The 19288-nt window shown below is 33.1% G+C and overlaps 3 protein-coding genes across 4 annotated transcripts; 1 reads left to right on the forward strand and 2 right to left on the reverse strand.

Moving 5' to 3' along the window:
* Positions 1 to 104: 104 nt before the first annotated feature.
* Positions 105 to 3198, reverse strand: LOC130895266 (uncharacterized). The gene is made up of 2 exons (XM_057802488.1): positions 3054 to 3198; positions 105 to 493 (listed from the first exon to the last, which is right to left on the reverse strand). The coding sequence occupies exons 1-2, from the start codon at positions 3181 to 3183 to the stop codon at positions 177 to 179; spliced, it is 447 nt and encodes a 148-aa protein (XP_057658471.1). The 5' UTR covers positions 3184 to 3198; the 3' UTR covers positions 105 to 176.
* Positions 3199 to 6446: 3248 nt separating this feature from the next.
* Positions 6447 to 9870, forward strand: LOC130895166 (uncharacterized). Of its 2 annotated transcripts, none has more exons than XM_057802338.1 (2): positions 6447 to 6649; positions 9230 to 9870. In XM_057802338.1, the coding sequence occupies exons 1-2, from the start codon at positions 6517 to 6519 to the stop codon at positions 9769 to 9771; spliced, it is 675 nt and encodes a 224-aa protein (XP_057658321.1). In that variant the 5' UTR covers positions 6447 to 6516; the 3' UTR covers positions 9772 to 9870. The 2 variants fall into 2 exon arrangements, with proteins under 2 accessions (XP_057658321.1, XP_057658322.1); XM_057802339.1 differs by lacking the exon at positions 6447 to 6649 and adding an exon at positions 7055 to 7174.
* A 3340-nt stretch (positions 9871 to 13210) lies between these two features.
* On the reverse strand, positions 13211 to 17986 carry LOC130895350 (uncharacterized). Its single transcript, XM_057802586.1, has 2 exons — positions 17836 to 17986; positions 13211 to 14183 (listed from the first exon to the last, which is right to left on the reverse strand). Exons 1-2 carry the CDS (start codon positions 17960 to 17962, stop codon positions 13810 to 13812), a joined length of 501 nt encoding a protein of 166 aa, XP_057658569.1. The 5' UTR covers positions 17963 to 17986; the 3' UTR covers positions 13211 to 13809.
* Between the last annotated feature and the right edge of the window lie 1302 nt (positions 17987 to 19288).

Consider the following 19288-nt stretch of genomic DNA (forward strand, 5'->3'; position numbering starts at 1 on the left):
CTAAGAATAATATTGTTGAATTGAAACTTCCTATTTCCTTCAAAGCTGCATAATGTTTGAAAAAACTATTTAGGTAATTACTTTCAAATATATTTATTGAGGAATTGAAACTGAAACAATACAAATTGCGTTTAGAAAATATTGACTAGGTCGAATGAAAATTTCATCATTTCTCATTACTTCTTTCTTTTTTTGCTTTTTCTTCCATATGTATCAGACTGTTTATTGGGATACCCGCCTTGTTTGTATGGATAATTTCCATGGTTAATATTAATAGCATGGCTGTAAAGTACTCCATCTGGATTATTATTTTTGTATATAATGTTTATAATCCACAGAAATATGCCTAGTTTTCCTAGAAGCAAACTATTCAGTAATGTAAGCTTCATGACACCCAAGACTAAAGGCAGTATTATGCTTTGAACTAGAAATGGCATCGCTATGTTCGGAAGAATTTTCATTAGAAGGTTACTCATCCCATTACTCTTTCTACCTGCAAAAACAAATTGGATTAGTAGGGATCAAAATATGCCGATTTTTCGATTTTCTAAAACAAAAAATGAGGGGACCTCGAAAATATGCCGATTTTTCGATTTTCTAAAACCAAAAAATGAAGAGACTGCGAAGATATGCCGATTTTTTGATTTTCTAAAACCAAAAAACGAGGGGACCGCGAAAATATGCCGATTTTTCGATTTTCTAAAACCAAAAAATGAAAAGACCGCGAAGATATGCCGATTTTTCGATTTTCTAGAGTCAAAAAACGAGGGGACCGCGAAGATATACCGATTTTTCGATTTTCTAGAGTCAAAAAACGAGGGGACCGCGAAAATATGCCGATTTTTTGATTTTCTAAAACCAAAAAACGAGGGGACCGCGAAGATATACCGATTTTTCGATTTTCTAGAGTCAAAAAACGAGGGGACCGCGAAAATATGCCGATTTTTTGATTTTCTAAAACCAAAAAACGAGGGGACCGCGAAGATATGCCGATTTTTCGATTTTCTAAAACCAAAAAATGAAGAGACTGCGAAGATATGCCGATTTTTTGATTTTCTAAAACCAAAAAACGAGGGGACCGCGAAAATATGCCGATTTTTCGATTTTCTAAAACCAAAAAATGAGGGGACCGCGAAAATATGCCGATTTTTCGATTTTCTAAAACCAAAAAATGAAAAGACCGCGAGATATGCCGATTTTTCGATTTTCTAGAGTCAAAAAACGAGGGGACCGCGAAAATATGCCGATTTTTTGATTTTCTAAAACCAAAAACGAGGGGACCGCGAAGATATGCCGATTTTTCGATTTTCTAAAACCAAAAAATGAAGAGACTACGAAGATATGCCGATTTTTCGATTTTCTAGAGTCAAAAAACGAGGGGACCGCGAAAATATGCCGATTTTTTGATTTTCTAAACGAAAAAATGAAGAGACCGCGAAGATATGCCGATTTTTCGATTTTCAAAACGAAAAAATGAAGAGACCGCGAAGATATGCCGATTTTTCGATTTTCTAGAGTCAAAAAACGAGGGGACCGCGAAAATATGCCGATTTTTTGATTTTCTAAAACCAAAAAACGAGGGGACCGCGAAAATATGCCGATTTTTCGATTTTCAAAACGAAAAAATGAAGAGACCGCGAAGATATGCCGATTTTTCGATTTTCTAAAATCAAAAAATGAAGAGACTACGAAGATATGCCGATTTTTCGATTTTCTAGAGTCAAAAAACGAGGGGACCGCGAAAATATGCCGATTTTTTGATTTTCTAAAACCAAAAAACGAGGGGACCGCGAAAATATGCCGATTTTTCGATTTTCAAAACGAAAAAAATGAAGAGACCGCGAAGATATGCCGATTTTTCGATTTTCTAGAGTCAAAAAACGAGGGGACCGCGAAAATATGCCGATCTTTTGATTTTCTAAAACCAAAAAACGAGGGGACCGCGAAAACATGCCGATTTTTCGATTTTCAAAACGAAAAAATGAAGAGACCGCGAAGATATGCCGATTTTTCGATTTTCTAGAGTCAAAAAACGAGGGGACCGCGAAAATATGCCGATTTTTTGATTTTCTAAAACCAAAAAACGAGGGGACCGCGAAAATATGCCGATTTTTCGATTTTCAAAACGAAAAAAATGAAGAGACCGCGAAGATATGCCGATTTTTCGATTTTCTAGAGTCAAAAAACGAGGGGACCGCGAAAATATGCCGATTTTTTGATTTTCTAAAACCAAAAAACGAGGGGACCGCGAAAATATGCCGATTTTTCGATTTTCAAAACGAAAAAATGAAGAGACCGCGAAGATATGCCGATTTTTCGATTTTCTAAAATCAAAAAATGAAGAGACTACGAAGATATGCCGATTTTTCGATTTTCTAGAGTCAAAAAACGAGGGGACCGCGAAAATATGCCGATTTTTTGATTTTCTAAAACCAAAAAACGAGGGGACCGCGAAAATATGCCGATTTTTCGATTTTCAAAACGAAAAAAATGAAGAGACCGCGAAGATATGCCGATTTTTCGATTTTCTAGAGTCAAAAAACGAGGGGACCGCGAAAATATGCCGATTTTTTGATTTTCTAAAACCAAAAAACGAGGGGACCGCGAAAACATGCCGATTTTTCGATTTTCAAAACGAAAAAATGAAGAGACCGCGAAGATATGCCGATTTTTCGATTTTCTAGAGTCAAAAAACGAGGGGACCGCGAAAATATGCCGATTTTTTGATTTTCTAAAACCAAAAAACGAGGGGACCGCGAAAACATGCCGATTTTTCGATTTTCAAAACGAAAAAATGAAGAGACCGCGAAGATATGCCGATTTTTCGATTTTCTAGAGTCAAAAGGGGACCGCGAAAATATGAAATAACCTAAAAAATAGTTGTGATAGAAATTATCAGACAAGATAAACCTCCAATAGAACCGCTCCTTAAGAAAAACGATAAAAACATAGTAATTATAAAAAAAAAATAACACGCGCATTCTCTAATAACTTACAAAACCGGAACTTCTAGTTATAATAAAACAATTGGTATTAATTATGATTCCATTTACCTTCTATAATATAATTATTATTACAAATAGCGTTCTCTTCTAAATTGAAACCTTCACAAATCACTATTATGCACCATGTGGTTAACATTCTTGTTATAAAAACCACGGTTCTTCCAATTTCTTTATTCATTATCGCGTTCTGTGTTTGCGGACTGATTTCACTAGAATGTTAAGTTGTACAAGAATTAGATGATGTATAAGTCGTCCTCGGCCGACTACTCAGTATTTTAGTCCAGTAAAATTTTGTAACACTTTAAAAATTTGATTTTTGTTCTCAGGTAGTCGTCAAATAATTTTTAAAAAATTTCTTCATATAATAAACTCTCTCTACCTTTCATCAATGTGATTATGATAAGTAAATACAATTTTTATCGTTTAATAAATGTTTTATGTATCTTTACATCACTCAATAATGCGTAGGACACACAGATGGCGCTGTCATTGTCAAATCTATATGACGTTTATGAAGTACCAACTTTCAGAAAACTATGTGTCAAATTTCATGACATTTCGATTAGTCAGAAAAAAGTGACAGCTATTTAAGTGAATCAACTATCGTTATTTTCAAAACAATGGATTTAAAACAATTAAAAAAAAAAAAATACTATAACCATTTGTTATTGGTTAGCTAAACGACATTTGATCATTTGATACTAAATACCATAGAAAATCTGTCTATAGTTATGCATACGATTTTTTCAAAAATACTTGTAGTATCTCAAAATATATTGCGTCACATTTTCAAATTGTTTGGGTTTTATGTTATTTCGATTTTTCATTGAATCACTTATTCAGAATGTATTGATCTAGTTTATTTATTTACGAATCAATGTTGCGGAGAATTAACAAAAAATTTAAATGTTTGATTTAACAATAATTGTTTCGTGGATTTATTTTGGAGAAAAAATTAAAATTGAATCAGTAGTAGGTTTTAAAGTACTATTTTCTTTATATTTATTTGGACACAGATACATTTTCTGTTTATATAATGTTTAAAATAGTTACGAGGGCTGCTCAATATTTATAACTGTATATGGCTCCATTAAGATCAACAATGGATGACTTATCAAGTGTATGATTGTTCAAAAACGTTTTTATTGAACCATTTTTGCTTTTCCGCATTCTTCTTGGCTTTCCTTGAACTCTAAACTTATTTCAACGCGCCGACAGTTATAGTAAACCAGTCATGTCAAAGATACGGCCCGCGGGCCGTTTCCGGCCCCTGGGCCGTATCAATAAGGCCCGCGAACGCAACGTGTCACAAAAAGAAGCTTTTAGACTTCATTCGATTCCATTACGGATGTTTAAAATACTCGTAATAGTCTATGGATGTTTATAAGTAATTTCTAGAGCGGCGCGTGTCTAGACAAGCGAGAGAGAAAGACATTATGGCCATCTATTAGCAGCAAGCGGAAATATACAAAAACATGGAATACATTTCTTAATAAAACTCTTTTGGTATTCGACGTATATGTTATTTGATGTTTATTTGGATGGTATGTGTTCTAAAAAAAATTTAACGTTACATTGTATTCAAAACTGAGTCTAAAAACGTGATTTGAATGGTTATAATTACAAAAGTAGATGTATTTCGGTCATTAATGTAACCAACATGTTTTTAGGTGAAATAGATCGAGTATTATTTGAAAACAAATCAAAATCTATTCCTCAATCACGTACCTAATAAAAGAACGGATTCAGAAACAGTGAATTTTTGAAGTGAAAATGTTTTCTAGCATTTTTTGACATTTATTTAAATTTTAAACTGTTAATGATCGAAATTAACTTTAGATTCGTTCCAAAAAAAATTTTATATCACTGCCGAATTCCTTTATTTTTCGGTTTTTTCCAAGTTTTCTTGAAATTTTAAGGTCAAATCGACCTCGGATTCGGAATCAGCGGGTTAAAATACAAGCACTTCGAAAGGTCCGGTCAAATGTAAACGTATTTTTATTTTTTGTTATTTGTGTTGATTGATATAAACAAGATTCAAATGAAGCGCGTAATCTTGTATAAGCGCGCATGCGCAGAAATGATAATTGGAACATGATGGTGCTAGGGATTTGAAAAATTAATTACTGAGAATAAAGCGATGGAACAAATATATTTTTTGACCGAAAAAACGATAACTGACTGAGATTGAGTAGAATAATAAAAAAAAACTCATAATTGATTACCTTAAGAGCTGGATTAAGGCCATAATTTCGAACAAACATCAAATTTGTTCGAATAATCAAGAAAAAAAGTAAATAAGGAAGAAAAAGTAAGATAATTATTTATTTCCGCCAACTTAAGAGAGCTGAATACCAGTTCGAAAGCTTTCCACAATGACAAATGACAAATGACAATGACAAGATGTAAACAAATGTTCTTCTTTTTTTCTCTACCCTACATAGTTAAAGTAAAATAAATACTTGACAGTTCTGTATGGTTTTCCCACGATATATAAATTAATTTGATACTTTTGAACGATTATCTGAAATTATAAATAGTTTCTTTGATATAGAAATATTGAAATTATAATCAGACGGCTACTACAAATATGTAATTCAATTTGAACTGCTTCATGCTTCAAAGCAACTATTGTTTTATGGATAATTTAGTGTTCCGTGGATAATATATATTAAATACAGTGTTGCTCTAATAATTTTAGTTTAATTAGCAATAATTTTGTAACACATAGTTCCTTGGAATATACATTAACCTTAGAACCAAACCGTGAAAGTTAAAATACGTAAATTATACTGTGGGGTCAAGTTTTAACGGACGAGAAACTATTGGGACTTTGACAAGATTGATCGGGACTAGAAGTTGATTTCAAACGGGATTCTAGCCACGCGCTTTACGCCCTCTATCTCAGAAACGATTCACCGTATGAAAAAATTTCTAAGACAAAAGTTGTAGAGAATTTAATGCTCTACAATTTTGATAATAAATACAAATAGCGTAAAACCCATAGGAAACGAGTTATTTGCAAAAAACGTGCAAGAAATCGATTTTTTTTAGTTTTGACCCCAGATTTTTAAAGTTGCTCACATCTAATTATATGTGAGTTTTAAGAGGAGTTTTAGGATGTTAAATGAACAAGTTTAAACGACTTTGTAGCTTGGTATTTTCTAAATCTACCTAAAATGAACTGATTTTCTGTCCCCACAGCTTTAACCTTCATAAGTTGTTTCAATTTTTTTTAAATGCGACTGTACTATTTTTCTGCATTCCCAATACTTTCAGGCGACGATTATAATCGAAATAATCTAAACAATTCGAAAACAACACACGCCACAAGATCAAAATTAACATAAAAAAATTGGAACGGTTATTATCGAATCGGAACCGATTCTCAGTGACGATGCCTTCTCGGTCACCTGTTTTGCTTTACTTTCGTCGAGACCACGCACCGTGAGAGGAATTGAGAATCGTGGTAAAACATAACTGCGAGATATCACCATCAAAAACAGTAGTTATGATATCCATTTCGCGGTTGGTGTTTTCAGTTTTGTGTCTACCGTGTATTTTATGTACATTCAGTTTAAATGATAATGACAATGTGATAATAAATAATAAGGCTAGTGATGAAAGTGAATATTTAACAACAGGTAATGATATTTTCGAAATTTTTCACATATTAATATTCAGCTCATACACTTGATATAAACTACTGCATCGGTGGAAAAATTACTGGCTGCAAATTACGTGTTTTCACGATGAAATACTGTTTTTTAAAACAAATAACAACTTTATTAACGCAAAAATACAATAAAATAGCAACTCAACAAATGTTACGAAATCTGCATAAAAAAAATGTTAAGTACAATATGTACAGGTACGATAATGGGCGTTGTTGGCGGGAATAACAAAATAAAAAGAAAAATTTTGCCATAGAAATGAAAGTTTATACTTAATTAACAAATGAAAAATGAGGTTTGGTTAGTCAAAAACGTTTTTGGCACCCAATGATTTTTTTTTACTCCCGCAGATCCAAAATAAATATTGTGGTCAACGGTTAATCTGAAGAAGCGGTTGATGTGTTCAAATCTCGTGGTTTGGAGGTACCTCGATCGGAATCAACTATTGGTTCGAGCACATGCACAAGTTTATTGATTTTTATGAAGAATATTTTGGTAAAAAACAACTACATATAATTGTTTTTATTTGTCTAACTTAAAACTTTAGTAGCAGCCCTCGTATGGGATTAATGTGCACTGAGAGATGAAGTTTATGAGTTTAAAACTTTATACAAGCATTAATACTATCAAAAATCACCGGAAATCTTAATTAATCATTTCCCTGACGATTAATTCATAAGTATTCGAAAGCTCGGAAAATATATTGAAGTTAGTACACTTTGGTGTTTTATTGCCACGTTCCCAATAAGAAAACGCTGTTATATATATATACATAGTACATTATAAGTATATCATCTCTTGGTATTCTCAAATTTATCTACAGGTATCAACAGAAAAAATCCATGCGCCTAAATTTGAATTTTTTTCATATCTTATAATTCACAAAAAATTTCAAATTCTTATTTTTGACGTAACTCCATTAATTTTGGGGCTATCACTTCCTACGAAAAACCATATTAAAGGTAATTTTCAGGGCTACAAGCTTATGTGTGTTAGAAGGGCTTGAGACCCTCCACATTTTATTAATAAAGGGTTAAAGGGCTCTGGATAAACAATCCTCGCACTCTAGTGACAGATTAATTTGGTTATAACTCCGTCAATTTTTATGCTACAAAAAAAATAAAAAGAGAAAAATAATCGTCATAAAAAATGCTTTATTTTGACTGTGTTTATTTGTTTTTGTATCTCTTATAGTTATGGAGAAAAAATGGACAAAAACATTTTTTTACAAAAAATAAAAAAAAAGGTTCATTTAATGCTCATTTTATTCAAAATTATGCATTTCTAATCAGCCAAACTTTAAGATATCGTAAATAACATCCAAATAAAGTATTTGGTACAAGAAATAAGTTTAATTTTGATTTTCAATGAAATGACATTAGTTTTAGTGTAATATTTTTTTAGCTTTAACTATTTTACATCATATCTCACTGAAATTTCAATTGAAATAACTTTTATCAGTGATCATTTGAAAGGTCTTTTTAAGCTCTTTAAAAATTATCTTATGATTTTTTGTTGAAAAATGTACCGTTTTCCCGTTATTTGAGGTTAAGTTCTTAATTACGTGAAACAAAAGCTATTCAAGTATCTATAACTTGCTTTAGATAAAACATTAAAATGTTAAAATATATCTTAATTTCTTTGTTTTTTTATGAGCTTCATTTTTGTTCATTACACTTTTTTCGATAAAATGCATCATTACAAAGTTATACGTAAAAAACTATTGAAAAACGCGGTTTTTTTTGGTCGAAAAATCAATTGCGAATAACTCAAAAACTATTGATTTGACGAAAAAACTTTATATGACATTTTTTACTTTAAATTTGCTGATCTTTCGATTTCTGGTGTTATTTTGGGTGCATCTCCACGGGGATGGGGGCGCACTTCGGCACCATGCAGATCTCGCTTTTTGGATACACACCTGTCATCTGTCAAAATTTCAAATAAATCGGTGCCGCATTGAAGAATTCGCAGGGGAAATGCTTGAATACATGGCCTAAATATCCTGTTTTAATACATGACTTAAATATCGAATAAACATTAGCAATAAAACCCATTCGACCTTCAACATGAACTATTATCAATCCTTATCTATTTGAAATATATATAAAAGAATTTTCAAAAAGATATATGACCGCATTGAATAAAGGTCTTATCAACAAACACAATAAATCCAAATAGGCTAAGTTAGTTTAAGTCTTATTTCACTAAATATTTAGCAAAAACTATAATGAAAAAAGTTTGGAGCGCTATAATTAAAAACCTATGCATTATACAAAAAAAAGTTTCAAATAAAAAAGATGGCAAATATTATTATCTACAATAATGATTTCTACAATTTTTGTCGTACGATGCGCGGTTCGCGAGATATTCGATAAAACGTGTTTTTCAAGATGGCGGCTGAAGTGAAGCCCCACCCCATAACACCCACTTGGATTTACATGGTGGATATGTGATGGGTGCCTTCCAAAATTACTCTCTTGATAAAATTTATTCGTGGTACATAACTAATTCCATTTTATTTCTACAAATTATATATTTTTTTTTCAGAAAAACACGAACTCAGAAGCACTCCACTTCACTATCCCATATTGAACAACAACACTTCATCTACTTCTCGAAAGATAGTTCCTAACCTGATCAAAAACGAAAAGAAACCAGTTCGTTCGATCGAAGCTACATCAGAAACTAGTAAACATCAAAAAGACGTACCAAATATAGTTGGTAGTGGTAGTAATCATGGTACTAGGAAGAAACGAGAAAAATGCAAAAGAAAAGGAAAGGGAGAAAAAAGTTTAATGGAAAAAATGTTACCGATGATGGCTACTCCTTTTCTAATATCCTCAAGTATGGTTCCCATGATGTTGGTATCTTTATTTTTCACAATGATAAAAAGTGCTTTCATCGGTAAAATTGGAATCATATTGATGTTGATAAACATGTTCACTAACAGAAGAAACTCCGGAGGAGCTACAACGCATACGTTGAATATGGAAAATCCAGGAAATCGAATAGCTATGGACCACTACGGTTGGCATGGAGACGAAGAATACGGAGCCTACGTCAATAAACGAAGAAGAAAGAGAAGCTGATAGTGTCATTTACTTATAGAGACTCGAATTTGTATTATATTGTAAACTTCTTTCTTGGATGGCCAGAATAAACCCGAAAAAAAACTTTTTCAAAATTGATTTTCATTTTTATTGCGTTTAAATCTATCTGACGTAAGTCTAGATCCGTGTTACCAACCTAACCTATCAAAATTCCCTTTCCAGAGCGCGAAATTCGAATTAAAATATAAAAATGCTTTCAATATCTAATTTATGTATAATTTTCCCTCACAGTATATATTGACGGTTATATAATTTTGAAACACGTGTATATTCCATCTTGGAATTTCTCCATTTTTGTATATAGAAATGATTGCGATGTACCAAGTTCTTGGGGCTCAAAGTTCGAACAATATATTAATATACTGTACTGTATACATTATTTATGTAATATAATCAATCATTTATACAGATTTATAATTTTTCACCCCATTTTTACGTGTAGGATAAAGTTGCGCCAACTCAAGGGGAAATTTCAGGTAAACGAAAAGGTATTTCGAGTACATAATACAATTCGGAATCACTAATAAAACAAAAGCTATCTATAACTAGCTTTAGATAAAACATTAAGATGTTGAAATATATCTTAATTTCTTTGTTTTTTTATGAACTTCATTTTTGTTAATCACACTTTTTTCCATAAAATGCATCATTACAGAGTTATACGTAAAAAACTATTGTAAAACGCGGTTTTTTTTGGTCGAAAAATCAATTGCGAATAACTCAAAAACTATTGATCTGACGAAAAAACTTTATATGACATTTTTTACTTTAAATTTGCTGATCTTTCGATTTCTGGTGTTATTTTGGGTGCATCCCCACGGGGATGGGGGCGCACTTCGGCACCATGCAGATCTCGCTTTTTGGATACACACCTGTCATCTGTCAAAATTTCAAATAAATCGGTGCCGCATTGAAGAATTCGGAGGGGAAATGCTTGAATACTAGGCTTGAAGAAGTGGTTCAAATGTTTTTGGAGGTACCTCAATCGGATGGAAAAAATGCTCAATAGAAAATATTTTAAAAAACAATGAAGCTGCAACCCTCGTATAATAATCGACTTGTTTCGGAAATATCAAATTTTATACTTGAAAATTATTTTAATTAGTTATTCCGTGGTCTTAATCATATTCAGAAAAGAAATTTACAACCTGCACATTCTCACTATCATAAATTATTGGAAAAATTTTGGAGACGCCTCGAAAGTTAATTTACATCCGATAATCTCCAGCATCAATAAAACAGAATAATTATAATTCGTTTCGAACGAATAACTGGTATAATAAAAGGAGAAAGTCGTAGAAAAATAATCAGATTCTAACAAAAATTCCGAATACATTTTTAAGATATGAATATAAAATTTAAAAGGAAACTTATAATTCAATATGACCTTAATATTAAATCTGAGATACTCTCGTCATAAATAAAGAAAGAAACTGAGAAACAATTGTACAATCATCATTTCGTCAAGATAATAAATGAATTATTGAACAGAATAATCTCGGTCATAGTGCAAACAGAATAACTCTTCCATTCCAACTAAAACAGATGTGTCAAACTCCATTTGCAAATAAATTGGTGCCCGTGAAGCTTCAAAATTGAATCGTAACAATTATGAAACTCGACACAACAATTATGGATATCGTACTCGCACGACACAAACAAATGCACAATCATTACTTCGTAGTACAATGTAAAATCCTTCTCTAAGCGTATCGCTTCGATTACTCGACTCAACTGACTCATTCAAATAAACTGGTGCCTGTGAAGCTTCAAAATTGAATCGTAACAATTATGAAACTCGACACAACAATTATGGAAATCGCACACGCACGACACAAACAAATGCACAATAATTACTTCGCAGCACAATGTAAAATCCTTCTCTAAGCGTATCGCTTCGATTACTCGACTCAACTGACTCACTCAAACAAACTGGTGCCTGTGAAGCTGCAAAATTGAATCGTAACAATTATGAAACTCGATACAACAATTATGGAAATCGCACACGCACGACACAAACAAATGCACAATCATTACTTCGAAGCACAATGTAAAATCCTTCTCTAAGCGTATCGCTTCGATTACTCGACTCAACTGACTCATTCAAATAAATTGGTGCCCGTGAAGCTTCAAAATTGAATCGTAACAATTATGAAACTCGATACAACAATTATGGATATCGTACTCGCACGACACAAACAAATGCACAATCATTACTTCGTAGTACAATGTAAAATCCTTCTCTAAGCGTATCGCTTCGATTACTCGACTCAACTGACTCACGTCGCGCCGACGTTTTACACGGAAGGTTCTATGGTTCTCGACAAAGCTTGCCGATAAGAGATGGCGATACTGTCTCTTTTTCTCGCCTGTCTAGGCACTTATATTCTATATATTCTTCTTTCTGTCACTCATTGCGATCGCGGGCTGTATTGATACGGCTCAGGGGCTGGAAACGGCCCGCGGGCCGTATCAGTAGAACAGCAAAAATAATTTTTTCCAGATTTTCGACTTAAAACTCGATTTTGACCATATCCCCCCAATTTTGGAGAAAAAATAAATGTCATATTCGAATTCAACACCCTCGAAAATGGTTTTTAGCGACTAGAACGCGAATGGTCGGTACATAAAAAAAATAGGGGGCTTTTCTTCGTTACGTGATAAATATATTTTATAGCAGATGTAATTACACCCCAAACTTTCTTATTTGACTTCAACCAGATACCTATACGCTAAAAGCTAGCATATAGCCCCGCACTATCAGTAAAATTGTACCATCAAGTGTGTTGGTATCTCTTTACCTGCAAGAAGTCATCAAGTCATTTGTATCTAACACAATTAATTGAAAAAAATTTAAGAAATTCGAATAAGAAGTTTATTTCTAAGGACCCCATCATGCTGTTATAAGGACGGATCAATCTTTGAGAGGAGACAGCGCTTATACCCTTTATTACACCGCTGGCTTCAATTGCACCTTTCTTAAGGCGGATTCACACCAACAGGCACGGTCAGATCAGGTCGCGGTCAGAGACAGTCAAGTCAAAGTCACCGCTACGGGATCTCAATGAGACTGTTCTCACTGGCGGCCATTTCCGTACCGTACCCGCCACGATTGAGATCCCGACTGTCTCCGACTGTGCCTATTGGTGTGAATCCGCCTTTACTTACCTGTAGGGAACGGAAAAATATTCTAATTGGATGTTTACTTAAAAAAAAAACAAAGTTTCAAGTTGTATTTAGATTCAATACACGAATAAATATTCAACATATCTTTCTAAAACATACGAGTATGAGAATAATAAAATTATAGACTATTTTTATGTAATAAAACCTAATTTTTCATTTTGAGTTTTATTACTGAGAGTTATGTACAATACGCCAGATACATTTGGTACATTTGACACTAAGGATTTTAATGCCGAATCATTTTGAAACTCGATTACTTCCGTTTCTGTTGCAGCGATGTCTTCGCCAAAGTTCTGCATAACACAATTTGCAAACTGTTGGATATCAATTTCCATAAAGGGTGAAACAACAAACTGCGCTACTAAAGTCACTTCGTTGAAATCGTGAAGACGATTTTTGAAGTTATTCTTCGGTGTAGAAACTATTTCTACGTGATAGTTGCTGTCATAAGGGTCCTAATGGATTTCGAGATATTTTTTCTTAAAAAATAGGAAAACGCTTGTCTCTTCCCTGAAGCTGCAAATTAGGTTCGTTTAATTTCTTTGTAACGTCCACGAGAAAACCAAAATCTCTAAGCCAGATTGAATTTTCTAGTTCCGGAGTCGGTTCGTCGCGTTGTTTGAAAAATTGATCTGTGCCAGATGGGACATCATTAAAACGTTTCAGCACCCGTCCTCTACTTAACCATCGGACTCCAGAGTGAAGGAGTAGGTCCCCCCAACGGTCATTGAAGAATAGAAAAAACTAAGAGCAATTTTAATTAAACTTTTTCGATTTGGGAAGATAAAATGCATCCAGGATCTATAGTCTATAATAAATGAATGGATAAATTTAAGCCGATTTGTAATAAGCGCCGAGTTGAGGGTAGACGTACCCTTGTCCGTAACTATTATCAAAAACAGGTGCTGTCTCTTTTTCGCCAACATCGATAGCTCTATTTTTTCTATCCCAATCTTGAATAAACTTCGTTTGTTGGTAGTAGGGTAAAGTACTAACATACGGTACTACGGGGGTTCTTCTTGCTTCTTGGAATCTAGCCAAAACGCTGCTCAGACCGACTACGAGAAGAAGAAAACCGATGAAGCCATTGTTAACGGAAACGATAGTGACCAGTACCAACATCGTAAACGCAATTCCTAGCTTGAAGAATATTGCCGGAAGTAGTATCTTCAAACGTTTAAATGAATTGCGGGCCAATGTACGTCCTGAAATTGAAAACACCAATGAACTAATAGAATCTAAATAACGATTTATGGTGTTGCAGATATTTAATTACTTGCAAAAATAAATTTAAAATATGAATATGAAATTGATGAAGTTGAAGCTCAATCAACCTGTCTTCCATTCAGTATCTTCCTCAAGACGCTAGGAACTTCGTCCGGGAAGCGTGCAGAAGTCAAATTTTGAAAAATATATCTACCAAGGATAAAAAAACCATCAGTCAGCCTAAAGAGGTCTGAATACAGGTAAATCAAATATTTAGTTTACCTTCAGTCTCTGAAGACGATAACTTGGTTATCGGAACGCGCGTCAGACAGTGTAATTGTGACTGTTGGTGTAGTGGTGGTGTAAACAGTGCGTTCAGTGTGTAAGTAAAAAAGAACAGCGCTGAATGTCACAAGCAGGGCCGCCAACCACTTAGAACGTAAAACTGAAGTTTTCGCTACAAAATAACCGTCGATTCGGGATTCCTCAACAAATAGAATGTAAATTAATCAACGTATTTATATACGGGTGTTTGATAGAAATATGTCGGTCATGAAAAAACTGTTTTCTTTTAGTGTAAGTCGGGGTAGGTATTGAAGAAATTGATATTTGTTGCAGGTTATTGCTAGAAACAAAGTTTTGGGTGATCAATACGAAATAAAAAGTTAAACCTCAACTTTGCGTTTTGTTGTAATTGATTGTTTTGAAAAATAATTTAACGATCTTACAAAGAGCAGGTAGTTTTCACTTTTATCTGTTTTAAGCTCTATTTGAAACTAAGATATTGTCGGAAAGTATAAATAGTTTTGAACAAATTTCGAAAGATGTAGAGCTCTGGCAGGCGTTTCAAAACCAAAACGATTTTGTGAATCTGGTATTCTGAAGCGATAACTTTTATTGCTAGACCAGGGCAGAAGCCATCGAAAATAATGAAAAGAATTAAGAGAAAAATAAATTTTGGGCGATCCGAGTCGCCAAAAAAGGTATATAGAAAAGTTGTAGATAATTAAACCTCAATAACCTCGAAATTTATGTAAAAAATTGGAAAAATAATGCTTTTGGTTTTTTTTTCTTCACAAAATTTGGTGAAAACTTACCTTTCTATGTCCTAAACACACTGTAATTTTTCTGATTCCACATATTTATGTTTTCACCCTATTTTGGCTCAAGTACCAAAAAAAACACCTTAATTTTCAATCGAAAAATCTCACGTAAAAATATTCGATTTTTTTAAAAAGTTGGTGGGTTTTTAATTGTTGAAATTTCTTCTTTTCGATGGTATAAAAAGAATATACAATACTACGGAAAATTTCTTAGAAATTACAAAAAAAAAAACGAAAAAAACTCGAATCTGAAACATTTTTTTCGCCATAATGAACAATTTTGAGCTATTTATTTAAATTTACACGTTGAAATTCAAAAATTTATGCCCAAATTGTGATGGTTCTGAAAAGTGCCTCAATGTGGAAGAAGAAAACTACGAGAGAGTTGATGATTGAGATGAAAATCTGGACGAGGAACCAATCGCAGACTGGAAGACATGGAAATATTGACGAACGACAAATTTCTCTTTGGATTTGCTTGGCGAATGATGAAATACTTATGTAGCTGATATACCCCTTCATATCGCAAGATTTTCGAAAAGTTATGCTAGCTTACCGGAATAGAAAATAGAGATCTTAACCATCATGATGCATTTTGATTTTTCAGAAACGTAGTAGTTCAAGTGTGGCTTGAATTCGCATTTACTCAGAAACAATGGTTCCAACGAAAAAATGACTAGTGACCTTTTTTGTAGAAAACTTTACGCTCTACAATTTTTGTTTGACAGTTTTTTTCAAATTCCTCTTAGTTTTCGAGTTATTCGCGTTTCAAAATTTTACAAGTTCGATAATTTCGAAAATCCCTGCTGAATTTAATTTCGAGTTTAATCCTATTTTACCTGTACTAAATCTTGCTGTTTAGTATTACCCTTTATCTTGAATCTCTTTTTAACCGTTAGATTGTACAAACCTCCCCGAGTCCAGTGTTTCAATTTTGATTTTACAAAAACGTAGTAGTCCAAGTGTGGCTTGAATTCGCATTTACTCCGAAAAAATGGTTCCAACGAAAAAATGACTAGTGACCTTTTTTGTAGAAAACTTTACGCTCTACAATTTTTGTTTGACAGTTTTTTTCAAATTCCTCTTAGTTTTCGAGTTATTCGCGTTTCAAAATTTTACAAGTTCGATAATTTCGAAAATCCCTGCTGAATTTAATTTCGAGTTTAATCCTATTTTACCTGTACTAAATCTTGTCATTTAGAATTACTTTTTATCTTGAATCTCTTTTTAACCGTTAGATTGTACAAACTTTCCCGAGTCCAGTGTTTCAATTTTGATTTTTCAAAAACGTAGTAGTCCAAGTGTGGCTTGAATCCGCATTTACTCCGAAAAAATGGTTCCAACGAAAAAATGACTAGTGACCTTTTTTGTAGAAAACTTTACGCTCTACAATTTTTGTTCGACAGTTTTTTTCAAATTCCTCTCAGTTTTCGAGTTATTCGCGTTTCAAAATTTTACAAGTTCGATAATTTCGAAAACACCTGCTGAATTTAATTTCGGGTTTAATCCTATTTTACCTGTACTAAATCTTGTTATTTAGAATAACTTTTTATCTTGAATCTCTTTTTAACCGTTAGATTGTACAAACTTTCCCGAGTCCAGTGTTTCAATTTTGATTTTTCAAAAACGTAGTAGTCTAAGTGTGGCTTGAATTCGCATTTACTCAGAAACAATGGTTCCAACGAAAAAATGACTAGTGACCTTTTTTGTAGAAAATTTTACGCTCTACAATTTTTGTTCGACAGTTTTTTTCAAATTCCTCTCAGTTTTCGAGTTATTCGCGTTTCAAAATTTTACAAGTTCGATAATTTCGAAAACCCCTACTGAATTTAATTTCGAGTTTAATCCTATTTTACCTGTACTAAATCTTGCTGTTTAGTATTACCCTTTATCTTGAATCTCTTTTTAACCGTTAGATTGTACAAACCTCCCCGAGTCCAGTGTGTCAATTTTGATTTTTCTATAAACATTTTGTTGATCTCAAAAAATAAGAAATCGACTTGTTGTTTTCGAATTTGATATTTCAATTTTTGTTTGCAAATACCAAGCGACAAATTTTCAAATAGATCAACACGTAAAACCTTCCGCTCATTTGCTAAATCGTCTAAGATGAAATGTGAAGAAAAATTGAACCAACCCTACACAGAAACGACGTTAATTCGAAATAAACTTTTTTATATATGATTCGATAAAACAAAATTTATTAAAAGGTGTTCTTAGCTACGGCATTTCGACAAAATCTTTCCCCATTGCTTCGAAAGAATTAGAAAAAACTAATACATTGACAATAGCCAGATTTATACAAGAGATTTTTCAATATTAAGGCCCTAGGGCCTTTTTTGAGTCAGGATGAAAATATCGTCCTTCAATTTTGCTTAAGAACCGAATAAATGCTTGAATTCTATTGTACACTGACCATAATTATATTTTTAACTGAAATAGTTGTTTTTTGAAACTGTTTTTTCCACTCTTTGAATTTGCTTTCTAGTAGATTATTGTTGATAACTTTTGCTGCGGGAAAAAATAATAGTAATTGTCATATAAATACCTTGTTCCGCCAATCTCTCAACGAACTCTCTAGACTGGTCCATTCTAATTTCTGTTTCATTATTTTCGGCATGACAAGATGATACAAATACACTAAAAAATATTAACACCAATATCATAGATCCCATCTTCGATTTGGACGGTAATACCGCTCAAAGTTAGCCCGACGATGATTTATATGACGATAGAATAATATCCTGCATTATTTGTATTCAAAAACGGTTACAAAATTAAAAAAAATTGTCACGTTGGGAACAATGAGGTGTTAAACAGTTACAGTTCACGAAATGAATCCATTCGGAATCTAATTAAGACAGAGGCAGTACTTAAATTCTAATAAATATAAATTGGGGATCTTGAGGATGTATGGAATGGATTGCCTTGTAAAAATTAGCCGTAATTACCTGTAATTAATTTTAATGTCGTTAAAACACTGATATGATTTGTTTTTTCGGTCAATCTTACAGTATTTGAGAGAAAATGGTGTTACAAATCAAAATCAAAATGGTTGCCAGCTCTCAGGCGGCTGCAGCGTTTTTAGAGGTTAGGTTAAGTTAGGACTCTCGCTGTATAATGTTGTGAAAATCAAGTTTATTTATTAGACAACAGTTTTTGGGCATAATGACAATTTTTATCGCTTGGGTAAAGACCCATTTTTCATTGGAAAAGTTTTCTACGGAATGTTTAGAGAACTACATTTGCTTTCGTTATTAATTTTAACAATATTATTTTTATTTGTCACACATTAGGCTTATTCTAAATGCAAATCTTATAATTACATCTTTTAGTTTTCTTTTTCATCGTCTCCGTCACTATCAACATCATCGGAATCATAAAAGCTATTGTCTATTTCTATATTTTGTTGCTGATCCTTGAAGCTAATCCTTGCGATGCTAACAAGATGTCTTCGACAGTTATTGGTGTTGGATAGCCCATGAACCATGTGGTTTTAAATTCCCTTCAATCGCTGACCAACCGTAGTCTTCTGGATTGAAGGTGATACAACTTGGTTCAGTTGCATTTCGCTTTAATGATTTCCAACAAGGTGGAATTAATTTTGAATCGAAGCGAGTGACTTGATACTATTGCACTTTTTTACTCCATACATCGCTACCTCAGAGCAACAGTGGGACATCTACAAAACATGCAGCTTTACCTAATCAGCAATCGAAGCTTGTCGCCCTAATTAAAATTGGAAAAAATATTAATAAAATCAAGTTTCGGCAAATAAAATACATTGAATTGAATATAAAACAGTATCTTCATCTTCTTCGTCACTCTTGGCAGCTGGTAAGACCTTCTTCGAGCTTTTTAAATTAAAAAAGAATTGGTGATGTGCTTTAGGAATTAGATTTGCCGAATACAATGAAATTAGGTGCTTCGGTGTAAGCTTTCTTCGAAACTAACTCCTTTGTGCTTTTCCTTGTTTTTCTTCTTTATAAAATGTCTTATAA

Source organism: Diorhabda carinulata, chromosome 6, assembly GCF_026250575.1.
Source record: "Diorhabda carinulata isolate Delta chromosome 6, icDioCari1.1, whole genome shotgun sequence".
Lineage (NCBI taxonomy): Eukaryota > Metazoa > Arthropoda > Insecta > Coleoptera > Chrysomelidae > Diorhabda > Diorhabda carinulata.